Below are 12,663 nucleotides of genomic sequence, written 5' to 3'. Positions count from 1 at the left end.
ATAGACCTTGCATTCTCAGCTGTTGTCATTCATGTGCCTCGCAAAAGTGGAATGAGGTTAAAAAGAGCAGAATAAAGTTGCATCCATACAACTCATGGATGATAGGAATCCATACAGAAATGCATCAGCTAAAGCTAGTGTTGGCATCCAAAAGGAGCGTGGCTGGGTGAGACTGCAAAGGGGCTAACTGCTCAGAGCTAAGGCTGAAACAGGGGCATACCAAGGAAAAGATTTTCCAGAAAGAAGGAGAAAAGTTCTGGAGGGAAAATGGAAAGAAATGTGAGCCAAATGGAAAGGGAGAGAGTGTGACAAAAGGATTAGCCCTACTTGCAAAGAGTATAGTAGAAGCAGAAAACTAACTTGGGGGGAAGACAATTTAAGAAAACAGTTTCTCAAGAGACTGTCTCAAAGGCTTCCTGAATGCAGCCTCCATTTACTTTTTTCTTTCCTTTTTCTCCCAAGAAGAAAAAGAACCTGCTGTGAGCACAATGTGTTCTAACTTGGAACAAACACAGACTTGAGCAGGGTCCCAATCTGGAGAGCCCATGCAGGCCAAACTCCTGGCATCTTGTCACTACCTGCGCACCACAAAGCTTATAAGCCAAGCAGAAAGGTGCAAATTTGCTATCAACAGGTAGGTAGCCAGAAGTTTAAATTACACTGCCTGATTGCCTTTTTGCAAAAATCAATGTACTTGGCAAGTCTGCGTGGTTTTAAACTGGGTATGTTATGTTGTGCTTAATAAGGTTGGGTACACCAGACTGAATGGATCTTGAACTACATACTTCCAAAAATAGTGTCTGAGTGTGGATGCACTTTGTGAAATTCTTAAGAAAGAATTTCTAATTAAGGAAAAAAGAATGTGTATATATAACTCAGGCTCTTAACTGCTAACAGCTATAACACCAGAGCAGTTGGGGAATTTGATTTGTTTTTAATTAACAACCCTGTACCTTTGCTGACAGAACAGGAATGTGTATTTTGACTGAGAACACTTCTTAAACCTCAACATAAATGGCACTGAGAGAACTTCTGTGGGAAGAGCCAGGGCAGGCTGGATGCATAGTCCATCTAACCCGTGTCAAGTGGAGGCACTGCTGAATGCCTTCAGCAAGAGTCCCATGGTAGGGAATAAATATGTTGTTGCATCTCTTCTGGAGAGGTTGTGAGTTATGGTGTTCAAGGTGCCACCTCGGCTATCCCCACACACGTGAAATACCTCCAATGCAGAAGTGCTTGACCTCAACAACTTCCTGTGACAGGGAGTTCCACAGTGAATTGTCTTTGCATACCCTAGTTTTTTAGCCTCCTTCCCTTTGGTTTCATTTAGTCTTATTCTTGTGTTATGAAATGTGTGCAAAACTTCTTTTCACTGTTTTTGTCACGTTCCCTTTCCACTAGTGCTGGTCTCTGATCTCTCTTAAGCTGTGTATATTCTTTATATTCAGCTTTTAAAGTATCACTTTGTGGAGAAATATAAAGGGGGCGGGTGGAATTTCTGTACGTTCTGACGGATGTGGCACTGTTTTTGTGTGTCCCCCGTCCCTCTGGCAAGGGAAACCGGTGTAACCATTGACCAGACTGTCAACACGGGCGCCCCTCGCCGCTCGCCGGCTGCGGGAGGAGGCGGCGACGGGCGGCCTCGCCAATGTCGCTCCGGCAGCGGCGGCTCGCCCCGGACCGGCCGCCGGCCCGTTAGCGGGACGGGCGCTGCCACCAGCGCCGAGGGGCCGGGGCTGGCGGAGCGGGAGCGGGCTTCGGCGGGGAGGAAGGCTCGAGGAGGGAAGCGGCTGGGAGCGGGTCTGCCCAGTCCCGCCGGCGCGCTCGGTCCCGGCCAGGGGGAGGCGGGGGAAAGCTGCCGGGGCATCATGGCGGTTGTGGCCCGGGGGTGGGGGCCGGGGTCAGCGGGCCGGGGGCTGCACCGGGTGGCGGCGGCGGGGACTCACCTCGCTCCGCTGGAGCTGGAAGAAGCTGTTGAGATAGCTGGAGCTGAGCGAGGAGCCCAGCTCCGGGGGGCTCTTGGTGTAGCCGAGGTCAGGGTGCTGGGACGAGGAGGGCTCGGGTCTAAAGGCATCGAAGGCGCTGGCCTGGTGCGTGTCTTGCAGCGAGAGATAGACCCAGTTGAGGAGCTGGGCGGGCTGGTAGACGGACGCGGCGCTGGTGTCGATGGTTGACAACAAGCTCATCTTTGCCCCCGGGCTCCGCCGGCGGCGGCTGTCCCCGCGGTGCCGCTCCCCCTCCCCGCGCTCCGGCCGGCGCCTCTTTTCCGTCCCTGCCCGGCGTGCTTCCTCTTCGCCGCCCGCAGGAGAGGAGAGGACCGGGGTCTCGCTGCCGGGCCCCGCTCCGCTCTCGCTCCCCCTAAGGCCGGCGGCGCCCGCACAGCGCTCCGCGCAGCATAGGCATTGCTGCTGCTGCCGCCCACGAGCTCCGCAGAAAACTTTCTGCGCTCAACCCTCCCTCCCCGCCCGGCCGCTGCCTGCCCCGCTATCTGTCTTTATTCCCACTCGGGCAGGCAGCAGCGGCGAGGGAGGGGCTGCCGGCGCTCCGGCCGCGGCGCCGCGCCCCCATACGCCTCCCGCCCGCCGCGGGGGTGCAGGGGGCGGGTGGTGGCTGTGGGTGCACGGGAGTCCCGGCGCCGCCCCCCGCCCTCCCCGGCTCCGTGAGCGCACATGTGTGGGTACGTGTGTGGGTACAGGCGGTGTCCCCGGGCCGCTGGCCGGGGGGTGTCCCCGGGCCGCTGGCGGCTCGCCCGCCTGGTTTGCGTCGCTCGCTCCACGGCCTTCCTTTTCCTTCTTCCTGATGATTTTTACGCCAAACACGCTCAAAGCCCTCCCCAGGGCTTCTCTCGGGGCCGCTTCGCGGCTGTTTTTAACTCCGCGAGTTTCGCTCGGTACCTCGTCAGCTTGCCCTCGCTTAAAACTGTCCTTTTCTGGGTTTTGCCCGTGCTAGGAGCTCGTCGTAATCTGAGGTTCCTTCTCACTGCCAGAGCTCCAGGTTTACGAAGGCTTGCTCGGTCACTGAGGTTGTGCCAAGCCTTGCAGTTAGGGTTTCCCAAATAAGGCAGGCAAGCGGCGTGATGTTCCCTTTGAAATCCATCTAGGTAGCCCTGGCGCAGGCTCTTGGGGAGCCTAGCTGCGGTAGGATACTCTGGAGTTAAAGCTGAATAGGCCTTGTAAGGAGTCGGTAGCACAAAAGAGGGTGATGAATGATTCTCCTTTTAGGAAGAAGCCTGAGTGGGTAAGCTGGTTAATTACAGTTCATGAACTCTTCCTTGCTGCCTTCCCTGCAGTGAGTGGAGTGGAGCAGCTATTTCTCGCTTTGGTACAAACACTGTAGCAATCAAACTAGCAGTTTTCTTTTTAAAACCAAAGAAACTCCCAGGAGGTAACTTAAAAACTTGAGCAAAGCTCCTGGTTCTCTTTCCTGAGTAACAGGATGCTAAAAATTAATGTGTCTTCCCAGTATGGTCTTGGAAAAAAAAATGCCTGCCTTCCTTAGATAGCAGAAAAAAAAATCTGGCCTTTGGAACATCATCTAGGTTTGCCTTAGTGAGCCATACATCTCTGCCAAGACTGAAGAAAAATCACTGTTCTGAAAAAGCATGGTTAGATGCAATAGCAAATGCACATCAGCGTACACACAGTAAAAAAACCCTGCCATTAAATTGTCAGCCGCAAACACCAAAGATGGATGCATTTTACTTTTGAGAGCAGGTAGTTAAGGCAGCACAGCTATCTACTTGCAGGAATGTAAGCGAAGATTGCAACTTACCAGAACTACAAGGCGAGGTGAAATTGTGAGCAGCTCAATCAAAATGAATTCCTTTAGGGGTGCTAATATTTTGTATTTTTAATGGCAGAGTCGTTGAAGCATGAATGCAGTTTGCTCATTTGTAAGCTGTCTTGGTTTACAGGCCCTTTGGAGTGCATCTGCACATGTGTGTATCAGCATGAGAAGGAAAACATGACAGCAGTGTGAAGGGTCTTTGTAGCCCTGTAACTGTCCACAGCACAGATCATAACAGCAAAAGAATGACATGAAATAGCATCCCAAATTCAAACAGTTGTTTTAAAGAAGCAAAAACGTGAATAAGGCTTGGTGACTTACTAAATTGTGGTGGAAGATTGTCCAGGATTTGCTGGTAAATGGAAAAAGAACAGGAAATACAGATCACATCTGAGGAATTCACCTTTCTGGCAGATGGTGATAATAAAGACTGGATATGGTAGAAAGTCTACAAGGGGGAACTAGGATGAAGCCACTTATTGTTGTAGATTTTTTGTAGGCATGCTAATTCCTTCCTTAAAGACAATTTCTATTTCTATCACTTCCCTCTTTTACATGATACATTAAAACAATGTATCATGTAAAACATGATACATTAAAACAAAATACCTGTATTTTTATTGGACAACTCTACTGTTCTCTCTGATTAACAACGTGCTGTGAAGCAAATGGGAGTTTTGAACAAGTAGAAAAGATAACAGGGTTCTTGTACTAACAGAGGCCAAAATGCAGAGTGGCTGAGGTGATACAATGTTTTGGATTAACAGCTCTTGGTATATTTTGATACGTTTTTTCCAAACTGAGTGTAGCTGTCATTGTAGACAGTTGGCTTGACTGCTTTAGTCAGACACCGGAGTACAGATTGCAGCTGGGCAAGAGAAGGCAGCGTTAGAATGCACTTATTACAGCAGCTGCATTCGGAAGTGCAGCACCTCCCTGTGATGTTAAAGACACCACACTTTCCACCAGATACATTTGAACATTGAAACGTTGTGGCTGTAGTTTCCCCTTGATAGCCCTGGTTGTTTCAAGCAACCACAGAGAGTAATGAGTGAATTGAAGAGATGCTTCACTTTGCATATCAAGAAGGGAAAATGTTGCAAAAGCCTCTGCTATGCATGCCATAGCTAAAAAGGACAACATTTTGAGATTTAGTTGTCATCCTGGTCTTCTGCTATATTTTTTTTCTGGAAAAGAGTTTCTAAGCAGTTCCCCTCCCTTTCTGAACTTAATGTCGCTCTTAACAAAATGCTGCTGCCACATCTGCTGCTGTCCAGTTATATTCAAAATAGTAATTTTATTTTATTTTGTATTTTATTTTATTTTTCATTTTAAGCCCCCTCTTTCTTCACCTCTAGAAGTTATAGATTAGTGAAGATTGGCACAAATGATCTGTTTAGCAGATACATGACGGTAGAGAGAAAAACCTGTTCAATGAGATAACCCTATGCCTGCAAGATGTCTTCAGGACATGTCTATGGTTCCTACTGATTACATCGGGGTGGACTATGACATCAACTCAGCAGCCTTATGGGGCTGAAACAGTTTACTTTTTAATCCTCCTGGTTTTATTCATGAATAGCGCTAACAAAGTAAAAACAAACAACCAAACAACTGGACCTGTAACATGAGACTCAAAATAATCTGGATGGTTTAACTAAGCTGGAAAATAGAAGCCTTGAAGCAGGTCAAAGGCAAACACACAGATAGGATCCGACACCTTCGCCCCTTAATGAGCTGGGCCTCTTGAGGCTGTTCTCTTCACAAGGCATCTTCGCAAGAGCAAAGAACATAATTTTCCACTTCTGGTCAGGACTAGTTATTTCTTAACCTAGTGTAGTTATGTTCCTGCTTTCAGTGTTCATACCTTGGATGATGTCAGCTTTTAAACTACGTATGTAATCTTTAAATATTTTTTTAAAATATTTTTTTATAGAACTCCATATTTTAAAAATTAATGTGACCTAATAGGAGTATCTTGGATTCTCATGCTTCTAAAGATGCCTTTGTGTGAATTGCTGTAATCTTAGCTCTCTTCTAAATTGGATGGGACTCCAAAAGGAAAATAGAATGAATACCGAAAACTGCTAACAATGCTAGTGAAAACAGGTGATGTGAGCCCACTACTGTGATCTCTGTTTTCTGTAATTGGGATATAAGTAATGCAATGGGCCATTCAGCTGCAGTTTACATGGAATATTTCAAGTGAATGTTTTTCATATGCTGCATCAGAGATTCTTATCTTATTATGAAATAATCTAGCTATGCAGTGGAAACAGTGTGTAAGCGCTCTTCAAATTATGAGAAGGCATTTCAACAGAGTTGTAAACCGTAAAAGTACATCTGCATCTGGCATTTCTGAGTTATGGACATTACAGCCACTTGTGCTTGCTACGTAGATACAACAGTTTTGCTGCCAGTAATGAAACGTAGCATAACCATAAACCAAAGTTACTGAAAGGGAATCTAGGAAATGTATGTGTGTGGGTCTGTTACACCATGTATTTTTGCATCAGCTCAGCTGCAACCTCGTGCTCAGATAGAGGAAGAAAACAGGAATTTTGACTTTAAGTGACTCTTTCTCCTATAGCTTTGACACAGAAAGTTCTGGAAATGGATGAATATGAATTTATAGCTCACTCATATGTAGAATTTTGGTAAATATATACCAGACACAGTAATGATTTGCTATGGGTAGTGTGTGAAGCACAATTCCTGCAAGACTGTCTCAAACCACGAAGTAGGTGATTTATGTAACAGATCCTCTTGGAGCACACAGGCTTTGCACCTGGCCAGCTTATGGTTTCAGGTCTTGGGGCCTCCTCACTCGCTCTGTGTTAAGATGTCAGTACATTGCTGAGTATTTGGATGAAAGATTCTCTGGATATGCATAGCTGTGTGAGAAATACTGGTTTGATTTTTGCATTGCTTTGCAAAGGCTCCTGGAAACTCTTTAGCTGCAGCACAGGCTTCTGAAGTGTTTTGTTATTTCAGTTGTAAAAGGCAGCAGTAGCTCCGTGTCCCTGGTACTGATCCAGAAGCTCATTATCCCTGTCCAAAACATCTCATCCTTTTTATTTAGCCTGTCCTAGCCCCTTACTCTTGCTTGTCTCAGGAATCCAAGAGAGGAAGTTCAAGGAAGAGGGCACAGTGGAGGAGCAGGGCAGTAGCAGTTAGGGAGAGGAGAAGCGGGCACCCGGGCAGCTCATCTGCCTTACCTGGCAGTCTCTGTTGAAACCACTACTGATGCTGGCTTCAGCAGCCAGAGAAATGGCATGCGAGTGGGGAGGCCCAGGAAGTTATTATCTCCTGGGAAATCCCTCCGACCTACCTTATGCTGTAGGAGACTCTTTACTGAGGACGTTTCTTAATGTCATCATTGCTTTGTAACTGGCTACAAACTGAGGAAGATAGGTGCTGCCTGTGGAGCTCTTTAAAGACCTTGGTGTTAAAGCATGCAATAAAAATACTCAAACTGCTCAAGGAGGGAAACGATGACTATTACTGTACTTATTTATTTATTTATTTAAGCGTGGAGTGTTTAATTTGTGTCTTTTTATGTGTGCTTTTACTGCAAGTAGTATCTTTGCCCATCTCCTCTCATTAAATACATGGTACAGCAAGCTCCAGGAGCCAGAGACATTACCTAATTGTTTGCCATCCCTATGATTCCCTGGGAGCTCCACCAGATTTTTAATTCCAATACTATAAACTCTCTGAGTTTGTTTGCTGAGGTAGAACAAGGCTTTGAGAAAGTAAGAGTTAGACCAACTGCAGAAGACAGAAGAGAATTAAAAAGATAAAAATAAATGAAATGGTGATTAGTGGATGGCACAGGTTATAGTGGTTAATAGGAGAGGAAGAGACTGGTGGGACCTGTAAACAGAGTGGCTGCAGCGGGACTGGAAGTTGGGACTGTACCTACAACTATCTTTTTATTAATGGCTGCTTCTTGTGGAATTCCTGATTGTCCTTAAGTCAGCTCAGGTCTGGTAGCAGTATTTGGTCTGGGAATCTGTTTGCACCACACAGTTGTCACCAAGAGTATTACTACCACCTCATTCAACACTGCAGTCTCACTGATTTTCTTCTTAATGCCTCCTTCACATACCCAGGATTATCTGTGGGTTTTCTTTTTCTCTTATAGCCCTGCTTTCTGTTAGGCTGGGTAACAGAATGAGTACTTCATTTATTCACAACTATATGCATCTTAGCCATTCTGAATTGCCATGTTGATTCTAGAGTGGGCATTTCTCTTAAGTAGCAGTAACCCTGTGCAGAGAAGCTTGTTTCCTAGTTACTCTGAATTGATACGTTATTTATACGAGAATTGGAAACTCTCCAAGGAAGCTTTAGGCAATTCTTTACATGAAAGGAATGAACGGCAGATGCCTGAAGACTGGAGTTCTTTAGTTTTGTGTCTTAAAACTTGGAACTCTGTCTTACATTAGGGCTTGATTCTTGTCTTGGTCAGCACAACTCACATGCCTATGAAATCCTCCAGGATCATCTAGAACCTGTCTTGTGTGTTACCTGTTTTTGGGTTGTCTGATGCAGGCAATAAATACAGATATGTTTACAGCTCTGGACAGGAAGAAGCTGTCACTTACTACCATCCTATCAAGGGCCTAAAAGTCATCAGCTTTTACAACAGGTATATGGTGTACAGGTTTTGAATCATATTTACTACATCAATTCTAGTGTATGGTTTTATGAGAGAAATGATATTTGTGCAGGCATAAATATGGACTAAGCTACTCTAGCAAAAAAACCCCAAACTTTCCATATATGTACATTTATCAATTATAGATAAAATCCACAGTGATATATTATGGAAGCTAGCTCTGCTGATGGAACGCTAAAATCCCTTTAAAACTTTAAACCTGTCCTCTTCCTTTTTAAGCCAATCTGTTTTTTTTCACCTCAATTAATACAACTGACAAACATCACTCTCACATATGTCTCGTTAGTAAAGGCACTGCAGTCCGATCTTCACATGCTTTATTCCAACCGCTCACCAAGAAAAGATTCACCAAACAGAAGATTCATAGGGGGAAAAAGTGCTGTTCCAAAGCCTATGTAAAAATGGAGTTCTTGATATAAATTTAGTTCCTTGTGATCAAATTCACATTCATGTTAGCCCTGTTTAATTCAACCGAAAGCAAGATGTTAACTTCTAGCAAGACATGTTTTCATTTCCTTCAATACAATCCTAAATAAGAAAGATGAATTCATAGTGGAGATTACAGTAAATAAATTAGTTGTCATGGTATAGGTACTCATGCTTTAGGGAAAAATATACCCCACTCTTTGATACAAAACTGGAATATTTTGAGCCATACCATTCTTCTGGAAAATTTTCTTGCCTGCTAACCTGAAACTTTATTTGTTGGTCTACACTCTTACAGTGAACCTCCTAATATAAGACTGGCATCAGCCCGCAAGTACTGACCTGACCCTTTCCCATTTAATGAGGCAAGTAGTTTCTTGTATAAAGGGCTGAACAAGCCTACCAGTGTCTCTATCTTAAACACAGCTGTTAATTTGAAGGTGTTAACACGTACCACCTGGTCCTGTGAGGATGGCATTAGCCAAGGGTATCATTAACACTAGTAACTTGTTGAATGAAAAGTAAAAATGAAAGCTGGGGAAGTCTGCGAGGGTGTAACTGCTCCAAAATTAACTTTCCAGTGTTTTTACCTTATGGAATGTCATATTTGCTAGGAACTGTGAAGAACCAATGAACAGACAATATATTTTTTGATGAACTAGTCAAAAAAGTGTGGTGTTTATTTCCCCACCCTTAATAATGATTGCACCTTGTTTTCTTTCGCTTGTCTCAGGCCAAACTGTAGGCCAGGGACAGCTACAGAGCAAGTATGTGACTCTAGCTACAGAAACACATTTTCCAGCTGACGTATGTCCACCTCACTGTTTCTGCCACTATAAATCTCTGAGTGAAAAACACTCATCCCCATCAATGCTGTCAGAAACACTCCTCAAAAGTATGTCAAAATGGAATTGCTAGGTAAATAAGGATATCAAGAAATGGATGGCTGTCCCAGTATAATCTTAATGCTCAAACAAACATAGCAAAATGTCTTGCATGTTTTTTACATGGCGAAAATATAAAGATCAAGTGTAAAAATATCACAGTTTAAATCTTTTTGTGGTGGCGTTCCTCTGCACTGGTTGCCTTTTATGCCTCCAAGTGGAACATCTTTCAGGAAAGCGGCTTTAGCTCACCAGCACAAACGCCATATGGGTGATGTCAAAGGTACTGCATGTTCCTGTCATTGCCGCATTCCAGCTTCACTAATGGCACAGTTAGGTGTTGTGTTCATCAAAAATATTTTTACCATCCACGAGCAAAGATTTTAATAAAAAAATGTTACAGAGAAAGTTTATTCAGCAACCAATGAAAATCTGGGGCTTTGTCTGATCTGAAAGTAGGGGTGCAGGGTGTTGTCCCTTGTTAGTGAGAATTGAGGGGTCTGGGGCAACTGTAGCTTTTGCAGAAAAACTTTCATGTTCTGCTTCATTACTGGAGTGATGTTACACATGATTGTCATTTGCCTCTGGTGTAAGCACGTGTGTTTTGACTATATTTATATCAAAATTTAGCAAAATGAGGATGACATATGGTAACATCCACATTAAGGCACAGCACAAGAAGGGATCATGCTTTTTAGTCAGATTCTTTCTAGGTCATGAGTGACTCGAATGAAGATGTCAGTATCCTGCATCTGTTTTCCTGTCTTGCCAGATGTCTTGAAGTGAGATAAGAGGATTCATGCAGCTAGGAAAAACCTCACTTATCTGTATTGTGTTTTTTGTGTGTCAGCTGAAAGACATCAGGCATCCCTTGGCAAACCAAGTGCTACCAGAAAGTTTCACTTGGCTTAAACTTACCTATATTTAGTAAAGAATATAATAATATATTAAAAATAATATCATTCATTTGACTTCTTTTAAATCTTTCCCTTTGACGAACTGAAAATATGACTGTGCTGCAAATATTGCCAAAATTATGAGCCTCTTAAAAAAATTTGAGAGGAACTGACAGTAACAACTAATAACCCCAGAAAATGTTGGTTTGGCTTTGACTTGTGGTTAACTGTGCCCAGGGTGTGAGCTGGAGGTGCAACCTGCAGAAGTACTTCAAAAATAATATTTCATTTTCATTTCGAGTTGGACAGCTTGATCTGAGTTCAGATTTGGTTCAATTCTCTATTTTAAAATACCTTTATCTTGTACAGTTTCTGCACTTCAAAGATTCTCTTGTTCATTCCATTATCAAAATAGTGTGATTATAATTCTTTCATAAAGAATGGCCCTAGAAGGCCAATAAATATGTAATTCATTCTGTACCCACTAAAGTTCTGTTTTCTGAATACCTTGAAGACTGGAGGAGGCTTGGATTACATTGGGACATTTTTAAACTGACCGTCACACTTTTAACATGAATAACTGGTTTTGATCATAATAGCAGCCAGTCTGCAAGGACTAATAAATTCCACTAAGTTACCCAGAGATATAGCTTAGCCTCCTTGGAATCTATATTGCATTTTTAATCAGACTATTATGGCTCTGTACCTGCATATTCCATTGAAAGCTTGCAAACCAGTCAGTTACAACTCAGTAGAAATTGAGAGAGTCATACATCCTGCCTGGGTTTTTTAAGCTTTTATTTTTGGCTTGTAGTAATTCCCAGAGACTGGGGGAAAGGCCTTATTCTTTCCAACCTGCTTCCCTAATCATCCACTTTCCCTTACTCAATTCTTCTTTATCAGTAAACTCTTGGTTCCCTTTCTTGGTCTGTAACATTTGGATGCTTATTGTTTTGAAAGTCTGTTTAGGGAAGTAACAGTACAACTGAAGTGGTGGATAGCGCATAGAATTATATCTGCATTAGTGAGTATGGTGGCCTGATAGCAGTGATTTTTTTGTTTATTTAAGGAGGATCAATGGACTTGGCATCCATACTCTAATAATTTCAGTAGTTTGATGGGTTATTTTGGTTTGGTTTGGGGTTTTTTGATCCTTAGGGCAAGATCTAGTTGTGTCATCTAGACCAAATGCCCTTCAGCAGTTGGAGCATGTTTTAGCACAGATTTGTGTTTAGAGAATGTGTGTATCCTCTGAGATGTAAATGAAAGTAGAGAAAACAGCCACAGGATTTGACAGAAGCATATTCCTGGTCCGGACTGAAATGTTGACACAGATGTTTTCTAGGTGAGCCTACTTGAGAGCAGAACATGAACTAGAATCTTCCTCTGGCTTTCTTCCTTCCTCTTGAGAGGAGATGTGCTGGTCCTGGGACTGAAGGCAACTTCCTGCCTTTCCCCTTCCCACCCATTTAGGTTAGATTATAGCAGTTCTTCCTCTTGTGTGTGTGGTGTTGTTTTTTTTTTGGTTTGGTTTGGTTTGGTTTGGTTTTTTGGGGGGGTTCTTTCTTTTTTTTTTTTTTGGTGGTGGTGGTGGTGTTGTTTTTTGTTTGGTTTTGGTTTGGTTTGTTGCTTGTTTTTTTCCTCCAGTTACATACCTTTTTATGCTTTCACCTCTGTGGAGGGATGATAGAAGGCTGTTAGCAAGAGTTTCAAAATGGTAAGATGTCCCTTCTGTGTTTTTGAAGGGCACACAATATTATATGAATGCTTGTCATATTGGCATTTCAGTAATCACAAAATGTTTTCATGCTGTGATACCCTGAAGAGCTTGTCTTTGCTTATACTTTTGTTTCTTCCATTGTGTAGCCTTTCTGTGAGGCTTCCAGAAGGATTGATGCCATGAATATTGGCCGAGTGTAGTTCTGATAATCACTTATTTGGTTGGAATGGAATCAAAATGATGTATTATTTGACACAGGACACTAAA

General features: G+C 43.4%; 2 protein-coding genes across 2 annotated transcripts in view; one reads left to right on the top strand and one right to left on the bottom strand.

Annotated features, from left to right (window-relative positions):
* ZCCHC24 (zinc finger CCHC-type containing 24) overlaps nt 1–2,465 on the bottom strand; it is a 116,573-nt gene extending 114,108 nt beyond the window's left edge. Inside the window, exon 1 of the mRNA XM_061450456.1 lies at nt 1,947–2,465. Within this exon, the coding sequence (XP_061306440.1) occupies nt 1,947–2,186 (240 nt within the window). The 5' untranslated portion in view covers nt 2,187–2,465. The remainder of the gene's footprint in view (nt 1–1,946) is intronic.
* The window catches only part of ANXA11 (annexin A11), a 192,673-nt gene that overhangs the window by 126,290 nt on the left and 53,720 nt on the right, over nt 1–12,663 (top strand). The window lies entirely within an intron of this gene.

This window comes from Pezoporus flaviventris, unplaced genomic scaffold (assembly GCF_033815535.1).
Source record: "Pezoporus flaviventris isolate CSIRO_AGI_PZ_B2104156 unplaced genomic scaffold, CSIRO_AGI_Pfla_v1 ptg000001l, whole genome shotgun sequence".
Taxonomy (NCBI): Eukaryota; Metazoa; Chordata; class Aves; order Psittaciformes; family Psittacidae; genus Pezoporus; species Pezoporus flaviventris.
The sequence above is the reverse complement of the archived record's forward strand: the minus strand, read 5'-3'. Positions and strand labels throughout refer to the sequence as shown.